Source organism: Ovis canadensis, chromosome 6, assembly GCF_042477335.2.
Source record: "Ovis canadensis isolate MfBH-ARS-UI-01 breed Bighorn chromosome 6, ARS-UI_OviCan_v2, whole genome shotgun sequence".
Classification (NCBI taxonomy): Eukaryota; Metazoa; Chordata; class Mammalia; order Artiodactyla; family Bovidae; genus Ovis; species Ovis canadensis.
In genome coordinates, this window is record NC_091250.1 from 85,409,697 (window position 1) to 85,434,092 (window position 24,396).

The window sequence follows — 24,396 nt, forward strand, 5'->3', positions numbered from 1 at the left end:
GTGAAGGTGTCTCTGAGGTAACTTTTGAAGAGAGACCTGAGTAAAGTGCAAGGGTATGCAGATATCTGGAAGAGTCTGTCAGAGAGGCAAGATCATCAGCCTTGGGTTGAGAAAGTTCCTAAAATGCTTGAGGAGTAGCAATAGAAAGAAGGCAGTGTTAAGAAGAACATGGTTAAACAAGGGGGAGAGTACCAGAAATCCTCCCATTTGCTTAAGATATGAGGTTGGAGAGACAACTAAAGACCAGATTACATGGCTCTGCTGGGCACTGGAAGGATTTGGTATTTGAATCTAGGTGTCTTGGGAAGTACTGGATGGCTGAGGGCAGGAAAGTGATATAGTGGGATTAACTCTGTAAAGTGGTCATTCTAAATGCTGAATGAGAGTGGAGATGGAAGCAAGGAGACCAGTCAAGAGGTTCTTGCAGCAGCCCAGACTAAAGGTGATGGCAGCCTGGCGGATGGAAGCCACGGAGGTGAGAAAGATTACAGGCAGGGGATGTGGAGGAGAGTCAAGATACTTTTTGCTCTAAGTAACTGAGTAAATGATGTTGTCATTTCTAGACTTAAGGAAAGACTGAGGGGAAGAGCAGGTTTGGCAAGGGGTGGAGAGTGGAAAGGCCAAGGTTTCACTTTTGAATATTAAATTTGAGATGGCTTTCAGACATTCACATGGAGATACCAAGTAGGCAATTGGCCATGTAAGGGTGGTGTTCAGAAAAGTTGGGACTGGGCATGTGAACTTGGGAATGGATGACATAAACTCCAGAAGGAAATGCCTCTTGTAACTCTGGTTTGTTCTTCATCGGCTCCACAGGGCATGACCTCAGGCCCCTTAGGGCAGATGGGCATCCACCAGATTGAGAATGACCTTGGAAATGAGACACCATCAAAAGCCCCAGATCAGGGGCCAAAGCACCATGCAGCCTTCCTGTCCTGATGGATGGAAGAAGCAGGGGAAGTCCCCTTGCACCCTCTGCTTCAGGCTTTCCACATCTAAAATGACAATAATTTCATCCACTACTTGGTTCTCCTCCCCAAAAACAGAGATAAGATACTACACACATGATAGTGAAAAGAGTTGCCAACACCTAGAAGAACTCCATGACTGGAACCCAACGGTAGGGAGATTTGTTTTATACTGAGATGATCAAGTCCTTGAGGGGAGGCTCTGTCTTCTGATTGTCATCCTCTGTGGAACTTTGATACAAGGTCCACTCAACTATTGCTGCTGACTCTCTCTCTCTATACTTGAAGAATGAATACTTCTTCATTCTAACCCACCAAGGGGAAGCTGACATGATGTATGGATAACCACAAACACATCTTAAGGCCTCCATTCCTGTCCCTCTCCTATGAGCTTTCCACTGCCTCTAGAGAGATCTTTCTAGAAAATCATGTCACTTTCTTTCTTAAACCCTTCCAATGATACCTCATGGCCTTAGAGGTACAGTCCGAACTTCTTAGCATGACTTAAAAAACTCTACATGATCTGGCCCTTAGCTACCTATCCTACCTTATCTATTGTTGCTTTTATTTTTTTATTTTTTTTTAGTTTTTTATTTTTTAAATTTTAAAATCTTTAATTCTTACATGCATTCCCAAACATGAACCCCCCTCCCACCTCCCTCCCCATAACATCTTTCTGGGTCATCCCCATGCACCAGCCCCAAGCATGCTGCATCCTGCGTCAGACATAGACTGGCGATTCAATTCACATGATAGTATACATGTTAGAATGTCATTCTCCCAAATCATCCCACCCTCTCCCTCTCCCTCTGAGTCTAAAAGTCCATTATACACATCTGTGTCTCTTTCCCTGTCTTGCATACAGGGTCGTCATTGCCATCTTCCTAAATTCCATATATATGTGTTAGTATACTGTATTGGTGTTTTTCTTTCTGGCTTACTTCACTCTGTATAATCGGCTCCAGTTTCATCCATCTCATCAGAACTGATTCAAATGAATTCTTTTTAACGGCTGAGTAATACTCCATTGTGTATATGTGCCACAGCTTTCTTATCCATTCATCTGCTGATGGACATCTAGGTTGTTTCCATGTCCTGGCTATTATAAACAGTGCTGCGATGAACATTGGGGTACATGTGTCTCTTTCAATTCTGGTTTCCTCGGTGTGTATGCCCAGCAGTGGGATTGCTGGGTCATAAGGTAGTTCTATTTGCAATTTTTTAAGGAATCTCCACACTGTTCTCCATAGTGGCTGTACTAGTTTGCATTCCCACCAACAGTGTAGGAGGGTTCCCTTTTCTCCACACCCTCTCCAGCAATTATTGCTTGCAGATTTTTGGATCGCAGCCATTCTGACTGGTGTGAAGTGGTACCTCATTGTGGTTTTGATTTGCATTTCTCTAATAATGAGTGAAGTTGAGCATCTTTTCATGTGTTTGTTAGCCATCCGTATGTCTTCTTTGGAGAAATGTCTATTTAGTTCTTTGGCCCATTTTTTGATTGGGTCGTTTATTTTTCTGGAATTGAGCTGCATAAGTTGCTTGTATATTTTTGAGATTAGTTGTTTGTCAGTTGCTTCATTTGCTATTATTTTCTCCCATTCAGAAGGCTGTCTTTTCACCTTGCTTATATTTTCCTTTGTTGTGCAGAAGCTTTTAATTTTAATTAGATCCCATTTGTTTATTTTTGCTTTTATTTCCAGAATTCTGGGAGGTGGATCATAGAGGATCCTGCTGTGATTTATGTCTGAGAGTGTTTTGCCTATGTTCTCCTCTAGGAGTTTTATAGTTTCTGATCTTACATTTAGATCTTTAATCCATTTTGAGTTTATTTTTGTGTGCGGTGTTAGAAAGTGATCTAGTTTCATTCTTTTACAAGTGGTTGACCAGTTTTCCCAGCACCACTTGTTAAAGAGATTGTCTTTACTCCATTGTATATTCTTGCCTCCTTTGTCAAAGATAAGGTGTCCGTATGTATGTGGATTTATCTCTGGGCTTTCTATTTTGTTCCATTGATCTATATGTCTGTCTTTGTGCCAGTACCATACTGTCTTGATGACTGTGGCTTTGTAGTAGAGCCTGAAGTCAGGCAAGTTGATTCCTCCAGTTCCATTCTTCTTTCTCAAGATTGCTTTGGCTATTCGAGGTTTTTTGTATTTCCATACAAATCTTGAAATTATTTGTTCTAGTTCTGTGAAAAATGTGGCTGGTAGCTTGATAGGGATTGCATTGAATTTGTAAATTGCTTTGGGTAGTATACTCATTTTCACTATATTGATTCTTCCAATCCATGAACATGGTATATTTCTCCATCTATTAGTGTCCTCTTTGATTTCTTTCATCAGTGTTTTATAGTTTTCTATATATAGGTCTTTAGTTTCTTTAGGTAGATATATTCCTAAGTATTTTATTCTTTTCGTTGCAATGGTGAATGGAATTGTTTCCTTAATTTCTTTTTCTACTTTCTCATTATTCGTGTATAGGAATGCAAGGGATTTCTGTGTGTTGATTTTATATCCTGCAACTTTACTATATTCACTGATTAGCTCTAGTAATTTTCTGGTGGAGTCTTTAGGGTTTTCCATGTAGAGGATCATGTCATCTGCAAACAGTGAGAGTTTTACTTCTTCTTTTCCAATTTGGATTCCTTTTATTTCTTTTTCTGCTCTGATTTCTGTGGCCAAAACTTCCAGAACTATGTTGAATAGTAGCGGTGAAAGTGGACACCCTTGTCTTGTTCCTGACTTTAGGGGAAATGCTTTCAATTTTTCACCATTGAGGATAATGTTTGCTGTGGGTTTGTCGTAGATAGCTTTGATTATGTTGAGGTATGTTCCTTCTATTCCTGCTTTCTGGAGAGTTTTTATCATAAATGGATGTTGAATTTTGTCAAAGGCCTTCTCTGCATCTATTGAGATAATCATATGGTTTTTATTTTTCAATTTGTTAATGTGGTGAATTACATTGATTGATTTGCAGATATTGAAGAATCCTTGCATCCCTGGGATAAAGCCCACTTGGTCATGGTGTATGATCTTTTTAATGTGTTGTTGGATTCTGATTGCTAGAATTATTGTTGCTTTTAAAATTGTATACCACACTCCAGGTGTTAACCATTTCCCTACCTGGCTTTGGGGGAAGCATTCTTTTGTGTTGTATCTCCTTAGAATGACCCTCTCTGCCTCAACCACCTAGAGAACCCCTTCTGATCCCTCAAAATCCCAGTGCAAGATTTTCCTTCTCTGTGAAGAATTTCTAGACCCCACTAAGTAAAAAAATCTCTCCTTTGTCTGAACCAGTATCACGCTTAATTTCTCCATGACACACTATCACACCACATGGCCGTCATTCAGAAAAAAACCACCTCTCTACTAAACTGTGGGCTCCTTTGGGAGAGCAACCTAAGAGGTTATCATCTCCCTGTTCTCTGAACGCAATCCAGAACTAGCCAAGAAGCAAAAACTTAATACATTTTGGCTAAATGAAGTAAACAGAAGGGTTAGAATGTAAGAGTCCAGAACAAAGCCTGTCTCTAGGAATAAAGCTGGAAGCTCAGTGAATATTAGAAAAACTCATGGTGAAAAGCAAATAATCCAATCAAAAATGGGCAGAAGATCTGAGTGGATGTTTCTCCAAAGAAGACATACAGATAGCCAACAGACTTATGAAAAAAATCTTCAACATCACTAATTATTAGAGGAAGACAAATCAAAACTACAATGAGGTATCACCTCACACCAGTGAGAATGGCCATCATCAAAAAGTCTACAAATAAATGCTGGAAAGGGTGTGGAGAAAGGGGAACCCTCTTACACTGTTGGTGAGAATGTAAATTGGTAACAGCCACTATGGAGAATAGTATGGAAGTTTCTTAAATAAATAGAGTTAGTATATGATCCTACAATCCCACACCTAGGCATATGTCCAGAGAAAATTATAATTAAAAAAGATACATGCAACCCTATGTTCATAGCACCACTATTTATAATAATCAAGGCAGGAACACAATCTAATATTCATCAACAGAGGAATGGATAAAGAAAAGATGGTATATGTATAATGAAATATACTCAGCAAAGTTAAAAATATTACTTTTTTCATGAAACCAAGAATTAAAAAATGCAATTTGCAGCAATATGGATGGACCTAGAGATTATCATACTAAGTGAGGTCAGACAGAAAAATACAAATATCATATGATTTTGCTAGTATGTAGAATCTAAAAAGAGATATTAATGAACTTATTTGCAAAACAGAAATAAATCCACTGACTTATTGTTACCAAAGGAGAGGAGAGGGATAAATTAAGAGTTTGGGATTAACATACATACACCACTATACGTAGAATGCGTAAAGGACCTACTGTACAGCACGGGGAACTATACTCAATATTTTGTAATAACCTGTAAGGGAAAAGAATCTGAAAAAGAATATATTTTATACATATATAAAATATATTATATATCTATATAGGTACACATCCAGTCCATGGGGTCGCAAAGAGTTGGACACGACTGAGCGACTGAACTGAACATGTATATATATACATGTAAAACTGAATCATTTTGCTGTACATCTGAAACTAACACAACATTGTCAATCGACTATACTTCAATTTAAAAAGAAAACCAACAACAAAAACTCAAGGTCATCCAGCTGAAGTTAACAAGATGCATGCTGGGGCTTGGTGGCATCATGCCTGTCAGGAGCGTGAATTAGTTTGAACCAGTGTCAGGCTGTCATGAGCTCTATTTGCCTGAGTAATAATAATTTGCATGCCTCTCTTACAGAGGGCTTCCTTAGGCTCATATTTGAGTTCCCATGGGCTTTTGAAGAGGGCTGGAGAGGGGAGAGCCCCCCATGGAGAGGGGGCTTGGACTTAGCCATGGAGAGGGGGCTCAAACTTAGCCAGACCTAACGTGGTCTCTGATCCACAGGATCATGAAAGGCACATGGCCCAGCCTCTATGTGAGTAGCACACCGGATGTCCTCAGAGTGTATTTGTGTGACCCCAAGGTCTGTGACTACCATACTGGGTACAAGGATGATGCAACCCTGCTGACCCTGAGTGATCTTAACCTGGTGAGGCTGCAACAGAGCCCAATGGGTCTACCTGCAGTCAGACTGGATGGCTGGCAACACTAACAGAATGCCCATGACCCTGAGACACATCATTTGCTGGAGCAATGTTCTTATCTGGCCCTTCACTCCAGACTCTTTGAAAAGGAGGCACTACATGTTACTCTGGGTAGAAACAGGGTAGGTGGCTCAAGGTGACGAGCACTCCTGCTCACGCTGGCAGTTTCTGACCAGGATCGTGTACTCGTCTGTGACCTACCTGAATCAGATGAGCTGCGCTTTCTGGGCTGCCGTGCCGAAGGTCATGCCCGTTGATGGCTAACACACGGTCATTCTCCTCCAGCTGGCCGTGTCTGTCTGCCACGCCACCGTCCAGCACGTTGAAAATAAACACCCCTGGTTCATCCACCTTGCGCACCAGTTTTATTCCAAGCTGTTCCTCTGGGCTGCTTTTGTTGAGGATCACGTGGAAACTGTCATCCCGGGGCCCGTAGGTATCCAGGGGCTGTCCGTCGGTCCTGCTCCGGAACTTCCGCTCCCGGAGCACGGTCAACAGCAGCACCTGGCATGGCTGCCGCAGGAGGCGCAGGGCGTAGTTGTGCCGGACGTTGCTGATGTCCATCCCGTTGACCTGGAGGAAGGGGACCTCGAATCTGGAGCCACCGAGCCATCAGATCCACCTGCCACAATCCTGCCTAAAAGGCCCTGCCTGCACACCCACCACGGCCCTTCCTAAAGGACCACTCTGCTCTGTCCCCTTTTTCTCTGTCCAAATGCCCAAATACCCCATCTTCCAACAGGACTTGTAACCCAGCTTTCCTCCACTGTTACCTGCACACCTTTTCAACTCTCTGTCTCAGCAGACAGAATCTTTTCTCAGCCTTGTCCTTACATAGGCCCTCAAGTTTAATTATATGGTCCTAACCCTCATTGCTGTTGCTTGCTAAACTTATTTTTTGGCTGAGGGAGGAAGGAAAAGGAAGAAAAAGTGGGAGAAGGCCAAAGAAGAAAAGAAAATTTTTGATTAATGATTATGTTAAAGTGCTATTTAAATAAAACTGAGCTGACATTTCCTTTCCAAACATCTCCAAATGAATTTTTCTCCCTAGGTCACCTGTACTGGAATTTCTAGGCTTCACTGGTGTGTGTGTGTATGTGTGTGTGTGACACAGAGAATGTATGTGTACATACATGTATTTGTGTTTTGGCAAGTGTGTGAATGTGTGTCACAGTGTGTACATCTGTGAAGTCCCCAGGCAGTCTCCTACAAGGTCTTTTGCCCATGTTCTCAATAAAAGAGAGAAAAAAAATCTCTGTACTATTTCAAATGAACCGATGTAAATGGAAGTTTTAGGCTCTTTTACTGAAAGGCTGGGTCCCCTTATTAAACTGCTTAAATGTCCTCCAGCTCGGCCCACTCATTTGTGCCTCACTAATAATCTGTGGGACTGATGCTGTGTGGGGCTTTCTGGTTTTAATTACTCTAGGCAGACCCAGCTTCAAGGCTTCGGCCCCCAGTGGTGGTCACTGCTTGGGAAGAAAATACTTTCACAGCAGCACTGCACTGTTCTTAACGAAGGAGGCCCCACAGAAGAGAAACAACCTTCTTGAATTTCTATGGTTTGGGAAGATTTCTCGCACTCAGCAGCCAACTGTTAGAAGAGTCGCAGAGTGAGATTTTCCCTGGCCTGCCTACCGCGTGCAATTGCCCGTCCTCTGCTGCATCTCCAGGGATGCATGGAGGCTCCTTCGTGTGTGGACAAGGCTCAGAACCTTTGTTCAAGTGCAGGTGAGCTCAAAGGCCTTTCTCTGCTCTGTCACCTTATCCCATGTCCAGCTTTCCCCATCACACCCGGGCCAAGAGAAAGTCAGGGTCGCCTGCTAAACAGTCCTGGCAGCTTTTTTGCTTGCAAGTGCCAGCTGAAGGCCACAAGAATCAAAATGTTTTCCTTATGCAACCCTCCCAGGCAGCATAGCTTCCATAGAACTGGAGGGAAGCCATGTAGAGTGTTGCTAATTGCATGGCCAATCGTCCCCTGAGGTTGACGGGCCCTGCCTCGTACTCCATCTCAGAGGCCAGTGGGAATATCAGTGTTTCTACAATAACTGCTTCAAATTCTTTCTCCTCTTATTCCAAAAAATAAGAATTTCTTTGCCAGAGAAATAGCACATAATGTGTTAGGAGCTGGCCTGTCAGCAACCCAGAAGGGATAGGATGAAACTGTCATCTGAGGGTCAGACAGGAAATATATGACCAAGGGAGGGATTTTTCCTTATCACTTTTGGCACATGCTAGACTTCTGTCTGATGAACAACTCTTCCTTTGTCCTTTCTCTTCAACTGAAAATTCTTCCGAGCATCCTTACCCTCGGCCAAGCCACAGAGGACAGTAATGCCCAAGGCGTTCTGTTCCACCACCTGTCTCCCCTGGAATGTCTGTGGGTTGGCTGAATAGCTTAGGGATTTTTTTTTTTTCTTTGCTGAAGGGTCATTAAGCTATAGGAAATTTACTTTAGGGGAGTGTGTGAATCTGAGTGATTAGATAAAATACAAAATGTTCCAGTAATCTGTTTTAAAAACAACTTAATATGCTACAGTTTTATACTGTTTTATGTTACTGTTACTTAAAGTAGGAGAAAGAGGTAGGAGAGGAAGAATGAGGGGGGAGAAGAAGGAAGAGAGAAGACTGAAGAGGTAGAGAAAGTTAGGGGAGGGGAAGACATGAGAAGAGGAAGGAGGAGGACAGAGACAAAATGATATAGAGATAGTATTTATACAGAGAGAGAAAGAGGTCAGAAGAACAAGACAGAAGGGTTAGGGACCCACTGAAAATTACTAATCTTGTATGAAGAGTCATATCAACCTAATAACTATGGAAAGTGACGGTTCCACATTTATGTTAGTGTTTTAGTGTTGTCCAACCACTCACCCATCATAACCCTAACCCATGCATCCAATGATGTGCTCAGAAGTGACTCTTATTAAGCCCATTTTCATGGCCCCACAGCCACAGTCTCTACCTTTAGGATGATGTCTCCTGGCAGGAGCCGGCCATCTCTGGCTATCACCCCATCACGATAAATGTGCTGGACAATGATATGGACCAGAGGGGTTTCACTGCCTCCCACAAGCCTAATGGAGAGGTTTTCATTGGGATCCGTTCGATTGATCTTGATGCTGGTAATTTCACCATCTGGAATCAGGTGATACAACCTTGGAAAGACTAAAATGGACAAAGACAGTGTTTTTTTAAGACACCCACCAACGGCCATTTCCAACCACTTCTCTTCTTGCCAGGCTTTTGGTTCCAGCCAAACTAAACTATTCATCATTCTTTGTACATGTTTTCCATCTTCCTGCCTCTGAGCCAGCATAAGTTTTTCTGCCTGGAATGTTTTCCATCCTAGGCCTAAACCCAATTTTTCCTTCAAGGCCTGCATGAAATGATCCCTTCCAATTAAACTCTGCCCTCCTCCCTCCTCCCCTACTCTCTCTCAACTTCCTATTTCCCACAAAGCTGTATTTCTCAGGGCACTGAGCCTTCTATTACTATTAGTATTACATATGGCCATTTCTTATACCTATCACTGGACTCTAAGATCCTTGTTTCTTAGGTCTGTGCACAGATCTCTGTACACAGAAGACTTTGTCCCATGTTTATTGAGTGAAGAGGAATGAATGAACAGTCATTATGGAATGGACCACAGTTTGCTCACTTACTTATCAAGGGGAAAAAACAGAACAAACCTGTTCTGCTCTTTGTGATTATTCTGAAGGTTTCCTCCTGGGAGGCCCTGTCTTTCAGTCTCACTGAAAAGCAGGCTCTCTCCCCACCCCTGCTGTCAGTGAAGGGAAGTCAAATGGCCTAATTCACAATCAGGAAAAGCGCCTGGGCCCAGCTGGTGGTGTCAAGGGGTTCGTCCCTGATCCGCTTGCATTGCTGAATTCAGAGCGAGAAGGAGATTCAGAGATCTAGGCTGGGGTTTCCAAACCTTATATTTTCAGTGAGGACCCTTACCCTGAGAAGTTTTTCACAGGTTCCTCTGCCCCCATCCCCTGAGCCCACACACAGAAGACCATTTCAGGCTTTGCAGTTTGACAACCATCATTTCAGTTCAGTTCAGTCGCTCATTCGTGTCCGACTCTGTACAACCCCATGAACCGCAGCATGCCAGGCCTCCCTGTCCATCACCAACTCCCAGAGTCCACCCAAACCCATGTCCATTGAGTCGGTGATGCCATCCAACCATCTCATTCTCTGTTGTCCCCTTCTCCTCCTGCCCTCAATCTTTCCCAGCATCAGGGTCTTTTCAAATGAGTCAGCTCTTCACATCAGGTGGCCAAAGTATTGGAGTTTCAGCTTCAACATCAGTCCTTTCAATGAACACCCAAGACTGATCTCCTTTAGGATGGACTGGCTGGATCTCCTTGCAGTCCAAGGGACTCTTAAGAGTCGTCTCCAGCACTACAGTTCAAAAGCATCAATTCTTCAGCACTCAGCTTTCTTCATAGTCCAACTCACATCCACACACGACCACTGGAAAAACCATAGCCTTGACTAGACAGAACTTTGTTGACAAAGTAATGTCTCTGCTTTTTAATATGCTGTCTAGGTTGGTCATAACTTTCCTTCAAACTTTCCTTCCAAGAAGTAAGCATCTTTTAATTTCATGGCTGCAATCACCATCTGCAGTGATTTTGGAGCCCCCAAATAAAGTTAGCCACAGTCAAACCTTTATTTCACAAGTGAGGATGCATAAGCTGAGAGAACGGAAGTGACATGACCAGCTAGAGGTGGTAGTTTAGTGGTGGTCCCCAAAACCGGGTCAGAACCTGGGGCTCCTGCTAGGCTCTCTCCTTCACAGCTGGCAACAGGCCCACAGGGGACTTGCTCTGTAGACACACACTCTCTTGAGCCAGCAGTGCCAACTGGCATGGTTCTCCACCCCGGTGGAATAGAAGGGTATAGAGGCAACACCAGCTGCCACACAACACCTAGCATGACAGGAGCCGCAGCTCTTCCCCAGATGCTGGAGGCTCGAGTCTGGACATTGAAGGTGGGGTTACTTTTGTCTCCTGTAGCTGCTGACAGCAGCCGTTGCCCTAAGATTCTTCCTTAATTATATCACTGGGAAAGATCAAAACTGCAGGCCTGGTTCTACATAAAACACTTTTTGTGACTATTTTCAAAACCCATGACCTTAGTCCATTTTCCCTAATGAACTCCAAATTCATTAACAAGTACTCAACTCTCTAGGAATGATACAGAAAGAATTAAAATTATTTCTAAATATTACAAAACATGATAAACAAAGAAATTTAGTGGCCAGAGGAAGCCGGGTTGTAAATGTGGGCCCTTGACTGCCGTTGGGATTTGATTTAATGTAAGCAACTGGGCTTTGTTGTAAGGTTGTGGGCAGCAGTCTTCATCTGTCAGTTCCTGGTGCTAACAGTGCTTGAGTGATCAAGTTCAATTAATGTTTAAACTGCTTTGATTACCTTAAGTAGGCGCTACCCACAAGTATTTGTTGGAACAGCTCTGGTGACAAGGGAATGGAAGTTTTTTTAAAAAATCATTTTGAGCTAAGAAAGATTTGGAAATAATCATCAAAGCTGCTGATTTTTGCTCCCCCCCCCCCCCTTCTACGCTTTCTCCCAACAGAGTTACAAAAACCATGCTCCCAAACCTAAACTAGTCAACGCTGTTTGTTTTGATAGTCTGAAAGGACATACTCAGTCACAGTTGAAAATGTTAATTACAGCCACGATAATGAGACCTTCAAGAGTTAATGAAATTTTTAATTCCCACTTGGTACTGGTCTGAAAAGAAACAGTTGTCCAATATTTTGTCCTTACTTAAGGACCAAGGAATATAGTATCATTTACCAAGTGTTTATTATATGCTGACCATTCAGCTAAGCAATTTGTATGATATTTTTGTTTGTTTGTTTAGTCCTCACAATAGATTAGGATTGGAACTAGGTTATTATTATCCCTGATTTTTTAGATGATGAGACACTAAAGCTTAGAGGAGTCAAGTAAACCATCCAGGTCATACGGCTGATAAAAATTAAAGCCAATCTCTTTACTGATATGAAAAGGATGGATAAACCATGGAAGTTCACCACACTAACCATGGGTTACTGAAGCAGTGAGACCCTAAGGTCATTTTTGAAATCTCTGTTATCTCACAAATCCTGTACCAGCCTCACTGAGTCTTAATCCCTCCCCCATTGTGAAGTAATAGGTCCTGGAGCAGAAAAGGAAATTTCATTCTCTCCCATGCAAAACCCCTGCACACATAATGTAGCTGCACTCTTCATCTTTGTGAAATAAAGTTTTGATTCTGCTATAACTTGAAGCAAAAGCATTCAGGTATGTTCACTGCCCCAAGTCAAGACTCCTAAATGGCCTCCAGGACTCTTCTAATCCAGCTTTATCCTCATCTTCCCCCACTTCCCAACACACAGTCAAGATCCCAGTGCCCATCCAGGTCATAACTGCCCCTTAAACACGGACTACACTGTCCCATTGGGAAGTGGTGTGTCTCTTCTGGTGGCCCCCATTTTCATTTATTTATATCTCAGTCTTCGTGGTATTTTCTTTTCTTTTAGTCTTGAATGAACCCCTTGGAGCCAGGAACTAGATTTTATAATCTTTATATAAAAGTCCTCCGTGTGTCCTAAGTTGCTTCAATTGTGTCTGACTCTTTGTGAATCTATGGACTGTAGCCTGGCAGGCACCTCTGTCCACGGGATTCCCTAGGCAACAATACCAGAGTGGGTTGCCATTTCCTTTTCCAGGGGATCTTCCTGACCCAGGGATTGAAGCTGTATTTCCTGTGTCTCCTGCATTGGCAGGCAGTTTCTTATATAAAATCACTGAGCCTAAATATATAAATAGCTCATGCAACTCTATCAAAAAAACCAAACAACCTGATTTAAAAAGGGGAGAAGATACAGATAAGGTATTTTTCTAAAGAATACATACAGCTGGCCAACAGGCATATGAAAAGATGCTCAACATTGTTAATCACCTCACACCTGTCAGAATGGCTATCATCAAAAATTCTTCAAATAACAAATGGTGAGGATGAAGAGAAAAGGGAACAGTGGTACACTGTTGGTGGGAATGTAAATTGATGCAACCACTATAGAAAACAGTATGGAAGCTTTCAAACAACAAAAAATAGAACTATCATATGATCCAGCAATTCCATTTCTGGGTATACATCCAAAGAAAACAGAAACATTAATCTGAAAAGATACATGGACTCCAATGTTCATAACCAAGAGGTGGAAGCAACCTAAGTGTCCATCAACAGATGAATAAAGATGTGGTATGTATACAATGGAATACTACTCAGCCATAAAATAGAATGAACTTCTGCTATTTGCAACAGTGTAGACGGACCTGAGCATTTTATGCTAAGTAAAATAAGTCAGATAGAAAAATACAAATACTTTATGTTATCACTTCTGTGTGGAATCTGGAAAATAAAAACAAATAAAAAAACAGATTCACATATATAGAGATCAAACTAGTAGATACCCAGTGGGGAGAGGGAAAGGGAGAGGGATACAACAGGGAAAAGGTATAAACTGCTTATGCAAAATAAGCAAGCTATAAGGAAACATTGTACAGTACAGTGAATATAGCCAATATTTTATAATAACTCTAAATTGAGTATAATCTATAAAAATAATGAATCACTATGTTGTACATCTGAAACTAATATGATATTGTAAATCAACTATATTTCAATTTTAAAAAAGCACAAAGCTTAGGCCAATGTCCTACACATAGTAATCTCTTATTTTTAAAAGTTTCTGCAGTAAACATGCAAATCAGTCTTATTCAGGCAAGAGAAAACTTTATGTGGAATATAATTAAGGAGGCTTTTGCTTTTGAACTGTGGTGTTGGAGAAGACTCTTGAGAGTCCCTTGGACTGCAAGGAGATCCAACCAGTCCATTCTGAAGGAGATCAGCCCTGGGATTTCTTTGGAAGGAATGATGCTGAAGCTGAAACTCCAGTACTTTGGCCACCTCATGCGAAGAGCTGATTCATTGGCAAAGACTCTGATGCTGGGAGGGATTGGGGGCAGGAGGAGAAGGGGACGACAGAGGATGAGATGGCTGGATGGCATCACTGACTCGATGGACGTGAGTTTGAGTGAACTCTGGGAGTTGGTGATGGACAGGGAGGCCTGGCGTGCTGCAGTTCATGGGGTCGCAAAGAGTCAGACACGACTGAGCGACTGAACTGAACTGAACTGAATAAGCTGGAAGACTGGCAGAAAGGAAGTTATGATCCTTTTAGTCATTGCAGAAACATTCGGTGAAAACTATTATGTACTAGATACTGTGCTTGGCCTTGAGAACACAAAGACTTAGATAAAGAACCCCTGCCCTCACTGGTAGAGTTACAATAAAAGATGGCATTGCTATAACAGAGATGCAGGTGCTTTGAGAACACAAAGGAGAGAGGACTGGGGGAGTCAAGGAGGGCTCCCAGGAGGAGGCAAAGCCTAAAGAGAAATTAGGATGCCAGCTGAAGGCAAGTGAGAGTACAGGTTGGACAGCAACATGGAAGTGAGAGAAAGACAGTATTTACACGATGGCAGACTCCAGCGTTCTTGCCTGGAGAATCCCAGGGATGGGGAGCCTGGTGGGCTGCCATCTATGGGGTTGCACAGAGTCGGACACGACTGAAGCGACTTAGCAGCAGCAGCAGCAGTGAGAGTACTGAGAGCATGTAGTACAGGTACAGGGTAAGAGAGGTAAGAAGGGGCTTATACAGCTGCTCAAAGTTCTCTGAGAACATGATAAAGACAGAGGTTTGGGGTTTAGCCACCAGCCTTGAGGGGGCTTCCCTGGTAGCTCAGATGGAAAAGAAGCTGCCTGCAATGCAGGAGACCCAGGTTTGATCCCTGGGTTGGGAAGATCCTATGGAGAAGGGAATGGCAACCCACTCCAGTATTCTTGCCTGGAGAATTCCATGGACAGAGGAGCCTGGGGGGCTACAGTCCATGGGGTCTCAAAGAGTCGGACATGACTGAGCAACTAACACTTTCACTCCCCAACCTTGAAGGAGCAGAGGGCAGTTTAATCCAGTGAGTAAACGAGTGGGCTCTGGAGCCAGAGGACACAAATTAAAATCCCAGGACTGCCATTTTCCAGCTGGGTGACTTTGGGCTAGTTACCCAGTCTCTCTAAACCTTGGTTTCTTCTTCTGTAAACTGGGAATCACAGTCCCCATCTCTTATCATTGTGACCTTTAAATGCCTTAGAGCACTGCCTGGCACCCAGGAAAGCTCAAAAGCATTCTTCAAGTTATTATCATTACTGCTGTGAAGCTCTAGCGTAAGATGAAAAGGAAAGGACAGGACAGTATTTTCTCAGCTCCATTTATAGTGAAAAAAAGATATAGAATCTAAGATCCAGAAACGTTATTTGCGTGAATTTTAGAGCCACATTACTTGGATTCCAAGTTCAGAAGGGGCAAACTAAGTAATTGCCTGGTACCTTAGTTTCCTCATCTATAAAACAGGGATGATAATTGTAGCTCCCTCATAGAGTTGTTGAAGAGTACATGAATTAATACATAGAAAACCCTCAGAATCACACATCACACAAGGTGGAGATAAGAATACTCATGTGGCATTTCCTGTGTGCCAGGCACTGTTCTAACTGCTCTTAACTTAACTATATTATTCTTTATATACACTAAGCTAAGACCTGAAGGTAAGGGTTCCAAAATCTTTTCCCTCAATCTATGTAAAAAGAGAACAGTAGGGACTTTCCTAATAGCCCAGTTGTTGGGAATCTGCCTTCCAATGCAAGGGATATGGGTTTGAGCACTGGTTCAGGAACTAAGATCCATGCCAAACTAGAGAAGCCAGTGAGCCGCAACAAGCACCCAATGTAGCCAGAAAAAAAAAAAAAAAAAGGGAAAGTAATTTTTGCCTTTGGTTACTTATATAAGTAGAGTAATCAAGGTAAAAAATATTTATGCCCTTAGGAAGACAGGTGTCGTAGAAAGAGAGGGCTAGTCCTGTGGTCATCACCCCTGGCGTCATTCTGGAAGCCCAGGCCACGCCCAGCCTCATGGGGAAGCAACTTACCATCAAGGACAGTGGTGTTTTCAGAATCCTCTCGTCCCTGGTCAGCTTGGCTGACAACGGTACTTCCACTCTTTGTCCTTCGGAGAACACTCAAGGCTCGGTTTATTTTTTTAAAGGATCTGCTTCTGATGGTGGATCGCTCAAAGGGCCGTGCTGAAGACAAGAGAGAAAAAGGTCTTTTTAATGGACACGGCTGGCAAGATACACAACAGACTGCAAACGGTGATTACTTTGAGGTAGCAGGATGATACAATTTGCTTATCTGTATGTTCTCAGTTTTCTACAATGAAATATGGACGGTTTATTTAAAATCTGCTTGTCATTTTTTCCTAGGCTGGATGGAATATAACAGCACTTTTCTCGAGTTGCCTGGGCGGGAAGGTATGGACGCTGCGGGAGTGATGAATCACTAGGTCTAACTTCAACTCCTTTCACCAAGTCAGATTACACACGTTTCTAATGATCTCAAGTCCTCGTGGTTTCATTTCACTTTGGAGAACTGGATGTTGGGTTGTGGCCAAAACTACCAGAACAGTTTCCTCTTAAACAAAACATTTCTAGGACTTTCCACAGTGACCGTTTCACAGAGGGCAGTCCCAAGGCAGAAGAGCCCATTCCCGGACAACCACCCATTTGACTCACCCCTTGTTCGGTTGCTCCGGCCAGAGTCCAGGGGGCTATTTGGCTGACCATCCTCTGCTGTGGACACGTAGGCAGGGTTGTCTAGGCCAGGCTCATCTGTCATTAAGGAGACGGTGGGAACTGTGGAAATCTCTGGGGACAGTGCTGTTGCTGTGAGGCTGGTGCTGCCATCTGGACAGCCATCCTGAGAGCGCCTCTTCCTGTCTTTAGTGAGACCATAGTGGGAGGCACCTTTGCAGCTGTAACAAAGCCAGAAGGAGGTCAGAGAAAGCTTTGCACATCGCTCAGCTGGGCCTCTTCCAGTGCACGTGCTTGCTGCCCTCGGAAATTGATTTGCTCGCCCCTGGTTCCCCTCTCTTTTCACATGGAGGTAAGTCAATATACACTTGCCAATCAAACGAATGAATGACTTGAGAGAACAGCTTTTAAAATTCGTCTATTGCATTTTGTTAAAACACTCTCTATCCCGGTGCCTGAAATGCAAACTGTTGAGAGTTGTCATGGGGTCACAAAGACTAGGGCTTGAGGCTGGCTATCTTCAACTATTTGGACATGGTAATTCCTTCTTGCTGGTGTTTATCTTGACCATGAAAGCCCTTAGTCACCCTCTCAATCCTTTCTTTTGGGTTTAGTTTCCCAAACCACTGAACATAAACACAAAACTCCTCCCAGATTCCATATTTAACTGTCCATGGAAATAGAATCACCCGCATTACAAAGCCACAGGAGTTTGCTCAGCACCATGGTTCTCTAGAGGCCGGCTTGCTGGCTTCCAGTCCCCTGCCTTGGGGCTGGTCTCAGAGTGGCCAGAATCTCTGAGGGACTGAGGACTGGGGGCTCCCATGCACTAAAAATGTGCCTGTCTTCTAACATTGGGAGAGTAAAACAACATTCACGCTCTTTTAAAAAATAGGTCTATATCCATTCACCCTCCATGTTAAAGAGCAAGCCTAAGAGTCAGGAGAACAAGGTTCGAGTTTATCCAAGTCCATATTTTTGCTGTGAATGCCCTTCCATTGTCACTAGGCAAGTCATCTCAGCTCTTAGGTAGGTTTCGATCAGAAAATGCTGATGATTTCACTCTTTCAGTGTTGTGGTGAGGATGTAGCCACAGACAGCCACCCCAGCTTCCCAGTGATCATGAAGGCAGAAATTGAATGGGCGAGTCCCTTTAAGAAGCGACTATTTGCATATAATGGATGTTAATTTCTAAATTATTTTCACCAACTCATTACAGAAAACTGGATATGATTGAGCTATTTTAGATAACACTTTGAGAGCCTATTTGGAGTGATGTTTCTGAATAGAATCAAAAGCAGCCTGCAGTTGATGTGCCCGTAATTGATACGGCCTGAGAGAGCCATAGAGCTGGTGGATAGAAGGGCCTCTGTCTGGATGGAAATCTTTGCTCTGAAATTTACGTAGCTGTATCACCTGGGAAAATTTTGTTAACGTGGTTAAACTTTCTAATCTGCACATACATCTTGGGTTGCTGTGAAGTCTGCTAGACATTAGGTCTTGGCAAGAGTTTAGTATTTTGCCAGATATATGGAAAATTCTCAACAGATTGTAGCCACTTCTATAACTGAACCATCTAAGTTGCCTGTTTTATCACATTAACTTCTTTGAGATTAGAGTGCATGGGGGATGGATGGGGTTCCAAAACTTCAGTTGCCAAGCTGCAGTCACGATGCAAACGCCATTGTCCAAGCACGGCAAACATGGTAACAGGTGTCCAGCTTGTCCCTTCCATTGAGTTGCATCCACTCTTGGTACTAGGCCAAGTTTAAATGCTGTTCATTGTCTTAGAAAAGATTACATTACAATTAAGCATTGAAACGAAAAGTAACTGTATAAATAGAAACTCTCAAAAACAGAGCAGTGTCAAGTAAATTCGACATTGGCAAAGTAAATATTTGTCATTAGAAGGACAGCAATTTCCGATTTTCTTATGAAGAGACAAGCAGACGCTTTATTTGCTTAGAAAGAAAGATACCACCAAGGAGATGAAAAGTGGTGTCACATTTTGTTATTGAAATCATCCAAAAGAATGGGCCTCTTTCATGCCAAACAATACAACTAGAGGGCAGGAGAGGTCTGAATGGAATTTGTCTGAATAGATTTTGAAGTCTGATCTCACCAACTCATGCATTGCAAGGATATCTTTAACAGTGTTTTGGAATGATTTAACCAGTGACAGTTTTTAGAATTTTCTTGCTGGTACATAAAACATGGTGCTTCTTATACTCAACGATGATGATTTTATGTGGTTTTCATATTAGTAGAAAAGGACTGATTATACAACCCTACCTACATCTTTATCTTATAGAAGATGAAATGGGACTCTAGCTTCTCATACTAGTCTTTCTCTCCCTGAAAGAGTATAAGCTTCTTGCTTGAACTGGTGAGATTTTACTGTTCTGATGAGCTACTTTGGCTTTGAATCATTCTGCTTAAAAATAGCAAAGTGGTTGATATGAGAAGCTCAAAAATTGGAAGAAACATTGTGTGATGGAAAAAATAAAAGCCAGCATGCAGTTGAGCAGCTCCAAAGTCATAAACACATGAGTGGAACACTTCTCTGTAAGCCAGCAGTCTCAGACTAGCAACACATGGGAAGGAAGTTCCTAGGCTATTTTGTTGGACTAGAAACAGTCTTTCTTTTCTTGGGGCAGCAATGCTCTTCACCATGTGCCCTGCCAGAGCAGGAAATGAATCTTCCAATTGGACAAATGACCGGCAAAGGCACAAGCCATGGCCTTCCAAGGGGATGGACCACATCCCAGTGGAAAAAAGTAGCATCTTGTTCTGCTGCCACATCTGTGAGAAGGGGTAAGGTATTTAAAGATCTCTGAATGCCAAGCCTATGCCATTAAGAAACCATTTCTGTTTCAGATCCTTGGGGTTCCAAAGACACATTTTAGTCCAGGAAAGGAAAACATCATAAAATGGCTAAGATCACTCCCCTCTGGCCTCGTACCTCAGCTATCCTTACAATAGCCAGGGAGGGTAGATTTAAACATTCAGACTCATAAGCTTTGTATAAAAAAGGTTCTGCTAAAGTGACTAATACTTGTGTAATGTTGCTTGTTTCAGCTTCTTGGATGAGCTTGAATCTAAGGCACAGCGTGATCTATGAAGGTAGCAGCTTGTACTTACTAATTATCTCTTTCGTGTTGACTGATCCTGGGGCCTCCTGATTTACAGGCACAAGTGAGGGGAGGAGGGGGAAAGAGCTGATTAGCCTTGGCCAATACAGGAACATATGCTGAACCCTGGGTTGTGTTCAAAGCAAACAGGATTTATTCTCCCTTTAGTTATCCTGAGCATTAAGTACTCTCAGGTGGTGATGGGTGACAGCCATGAACTTGAAGGATGAACACAAGGAACGTGGTAAACCATTTTTCAACCACTTTGGATATGCCATCTGTTAAAGTAGCTCTGAAGATCAGTTTTGTTAATAACAGAGTTGAGATCCTGAGCTCCTATATCAAAGTGAGCGGAGGCAAATCTGTCTTAATATAAAAATGCTGACACTGGGGGCATGTGCCATGGAATTTTTGTCTTTTCTGCAAGGGAGAGGAGAAAGTAAGAAGAGAAAATGAACCTCTTCTTGCAAAAATTCCTGAGTCCATGAGTTCACGGCTAATGGGGGTTGACTGCAAGCAGGTTGGACCTCTGGTGTACTTTACAGAGGTTCTGATGAGATCAGAGCTCAGTACAAGTTGGTTTGCAGGGGAGGGCTCCTTTCTGATGATAGAATAAAAGAGGTCCTTGAGAAATCAAGCCTCAATACACTCATTATAACCAGTCTGGGTAACTATACCACCTCTCTTTGATGCTTCAATTTCCCTCACATTCTTTCTCAGTTCACTTCTGAATTAGGTAAACACTGAATCTGCCCTCAAGTTGAGTTCATTAATTGCTCAGTCTGCTCTTACTTTAAACCAGGGCTTGCAAACTCATACACTAATCAGGCCAGGGGGTAGGGGGGAGAGGGGAGCGGTGGTTGTGGTGATCAGTGCTGTTCCATTTGAAAAGTGCGACAGGCAGCCCTACAGACCTCCTGAGTGTTGCCTCAAGAACACCAGCCTAAGAGCAATTAGTCAAGAAATGAAAGTTGTCTGGAAAGGAAAAGGGGAACTGTCACTGTTTGCAATGCCATATTATATATAGACACCGTCAAAGACTCAAAAAAAAAAAAAAAAACCCCAAAAAACCTCGCTACAATTTTCCTGAATGAATTCAGCAAAGTTGCAGGATATAAAGTCAACACAGAAATGTTTGTTACATTTCTATACAAAATCAATACGGAAATATTTGTCGCATTTCTATACACTAACAAAGAACTATCAGAAAAGGAATTTTTAAAAAAATCCCACTTACAATTGCATGAAAAATATCTAGGGATTTGACCAAGGAAGCAAAAGATCTGTACACTGAAAACTGTAAGACGTTGATAAAAGAAATTAAGATGACACAAATAAATGGAAAGATATTGTGTGCTCATGGATTGGAAAATATTATTAAACTGTCCATACTACACAAATCAATCTACATGTTCAGTGTAATTCTTATCAAAATTCCAATGGTGTTTTTCACAGCAATAAAACAAACATTCCTAGAATTTGTGTAGAACCACAAAAGGTCCCAAATAGACAAAGCAATCTTTAGAATGAAGAGCAAAGCTAGAGGCATCATGCTCCTTGATATCAATCTATATTACAAAGCTATAGTAGTCAAAATAGTATGATATTGGCAAAAAACCCAGATGTAGATTGCTGGAACAGAATAGAGAGTCAAGAAATAAACCCACACACAGATGGTCAATTAATTTATGACAAAGGAGTAAAGGCTATATGATGGGGAAGGGACAGTCTCTTTGGTAAATGGTGTTAGGAAAACTGTATGGCCACATGTGAAAGAATGAAACTGGACCCCTATCTTACGCTACACACCAAAGTTAACTCAAATGGGTTACAGACAAATGCATGAACTGATATCATAAACCTCCTAAAAGAAAAATAAGCTCTTTGATACTGGTCTTGGAGATGATTGTTTGAATCTGACACTAAAAGCAGAAAAAGCAAAAATAAACAGATAAACTAAAAAGATTTTCCACAAAAAAGTAAACCATCAACAAAATAAGACAACTACTAAATGGAAAAAAATACTTGCAAATCATATCTCATAAGAAATTAATATCCAAAATATAACAAGAATCTACACAGCTCAATAGCAAAAAAACCCCAAAAGGTTTAAAAGACAGGACGATCTGAAGAGACATTTTTCCACACAAGACACACAGGTACATGAAAAGATGCTCAACATCACTCTCTTGTCGGGGAAATGCAAATTGAAATCACAACGATATATCACCTCACACCTGTTAAGACACCTAAAGATACAAGAGATTACAAATGTTGGTGAAGATGTGGAGAAAGGGAAGCGGTGTGCACTGCTGGCAGGAACATAAATTGGTACAGCCGCTATGGAGCACAGTATAGAGGCTCTCCAAAATGTTAAAAATAGACTGCCATATGATCCAGGATTTCCACTTGGTATTTATTTGATGAAACTGAAAATGCTAGCTGGAAAAGATACATGCACCCCATATTTATTGCAGCATTATTTATAGTAGTCAAGGCATGGAAACAACCTAAGTACCCTCTGAAGGATAAATAATTGTGTGTGTGTGTATATATATATACAGGGCTTCCCTAGTGGCTCAGACAGTCAAGAATACACTTGCAATGTGGGAGACCTGGGTTTGATCCTTGGGTTGGGAAGATCTCCTGGAGAAGGGAAATGCTACCCATTCCAGTATCCTGGCTTAGAGAATCCCGGTGGACAGAGGAGCCTGGTGGGCTGCAGTAATTGTGTGTATATATATATATATATATATATATATATATATATATATATATATGGAATACTATTCAGCCATAAAAAAGAATGAGATCTTGCCATTTGCAAAACATGGATGGACCTTAAAGGCATTATGCTAACTGAGATAAATCAGATAGAAAGACAAGTATTGTTTGATCTCACTTATATGTGGAATCTTAAAAACAAAACAAAACTAAGCACATACAGATTGGTGATTAACAGAGCCAAGCAGAGCGAGTGGGAGATGGGGGAGGAATTCGATGAAGACAGTCAAAATGTCCAAACTTCTTGCTATAACTAAGTACTTGGGAGGTAATGTGCAACATGGTAAACACAATTAACACTGTTGTATATTATATATGAAAAGTCCTAAAGAGAGTAAATCCTAAGAATTTTCATCAGGAAATTTTTTTTTCCATTTCTTTAATTTTATATCTATATGAGAAGATAGATGTTCAGTAAACTTCGTGGTCATTTCATGATGTATGTTAAGTCAAATCATTATGTTGCATGCCTTAAACTTACACAGTGCTATATATCAATTGTATCTTCATAAAACTGGAAGAAAAACCTAAGAGTGGTCCAGTGTTATTAGACAAACAATATGGAAGCTTAAATCCCAGTTTTTAATGTGAAATCTCTTCATTTTTAAAAGCTGGCAACAAATTCAAAACTTTTCAGACCATTTTCTGGGCAAAAAAAAAACCCACATCTGTAGGCCAGATCTATCTCAAGGGATGACAAATTCCAGCCTCTGGGAATTTAAACAAAAAACAAAAAAACACACCTGCCAATGTGTGTAAGTCAGACCCATTTCTCTTTCAGTCCTCCGGAAGCAACTCAACACTCCTCTCACTCTCCCGCTGAGTTTGCTCGCTGCCTCCCTCCCTCCCCCCCTACTTTTGTGGGGGTGTATGCATGTGCAAGCACAGAGAACATGGCCTCAGATGGGGCTTCCCTTTCAACATTTGCCCCAGCCCCATTTCTGATCCCAATCAGAGAAGGGGATATTCCCAACTGTCTTCCATTCATGGGAGAGCTCGTCATGTGCCGGAAGTTACAACATCATGCAAAAGGGACACATTCAACTCAAATGGATGAATTCTTTCTTTCAGGCCAAGAGAATCGAGATTAGGGGGCTCTAAAGGGAAGCGAGGTTCCCTGCTAACAGCTGGGTCATAGGCTCAGCTGCTCTACTGAACAGGATGAACAACTCAAGCTTTATTCAAAGTGGGGTCCTTGGGGCCAGGTTGGGAGCCCATTGCAGGAGGACATGATTGCTGTCAGAGACCCACAGCCTCTCCTTGGTGTCCTTGGACAAGGTGCCTGGGAGATGGGCCACTGGCAGCCTCAAGGAATCCACCCACACTGCCCCAGCTCAGAGAGAGTCTGTGTCAGGATGCTGGTGACCCAGAGGCTGAGGATGGGCCTTGCTCATGTGTCTGGTTCCCAACTCCATCTCCAGGGCCGCCATCCTGGCCCTTCTGACACCTCCAGGCCTTTTCAACACATTCCAGCCCATCTCCATGCTCCCAGTCTTGCCCCTCCTCCCCATCATCGAATCCATCCTTAACACAACCACACCAACACAATTTCTTTTCTCAAAAACTTCCCATGGAAGTATTTCCTACTGCTTATAGGATCAAGTCCTGTCTCCGCAGGTTAAAGTATTTACCCAGGGCCATCTCTGAGC

The 24,396-nt window shown here is 42.2% G+C and overlaps 1 protein-coding gene across 7 annotated transcripts in view; it reads right to left on the reverse strand.

The window, feature by feature from the left end:
• LNX1 (ligand of numb-protein X 1) overlaps positions 1-24,396 on the reverse strand; it is a 257,811-nt gene that overhangs the window by 27,640 nt on the left and 205,775 nt on the right. For all 7 annotated transcript variants that reach the window (XM_069594118.1, XM_069594119.1, XM_069594115.1 and 4 more), the window contains 4 exons: positions 16,815-17,053; positions 16,173-16,325; positions 9,068-9,270; positions 6,307-6,678 (listed from right to left, as the gene is read on the reverse strand). In XM_069594118.1, the coding sequence (XP_069450219.1) occupies positions 6,307-6,678; positions 9,068-9,270; positions 16,173-16,325; positions 16,815-17,053 (967 nt within the window). The remainder of the gene's footprint in view (positions 1-6,306; positions 6,679-9,067; positions 9,271-16,172; positions 16,326-16,814; positions 17,054-24,396) is intronic.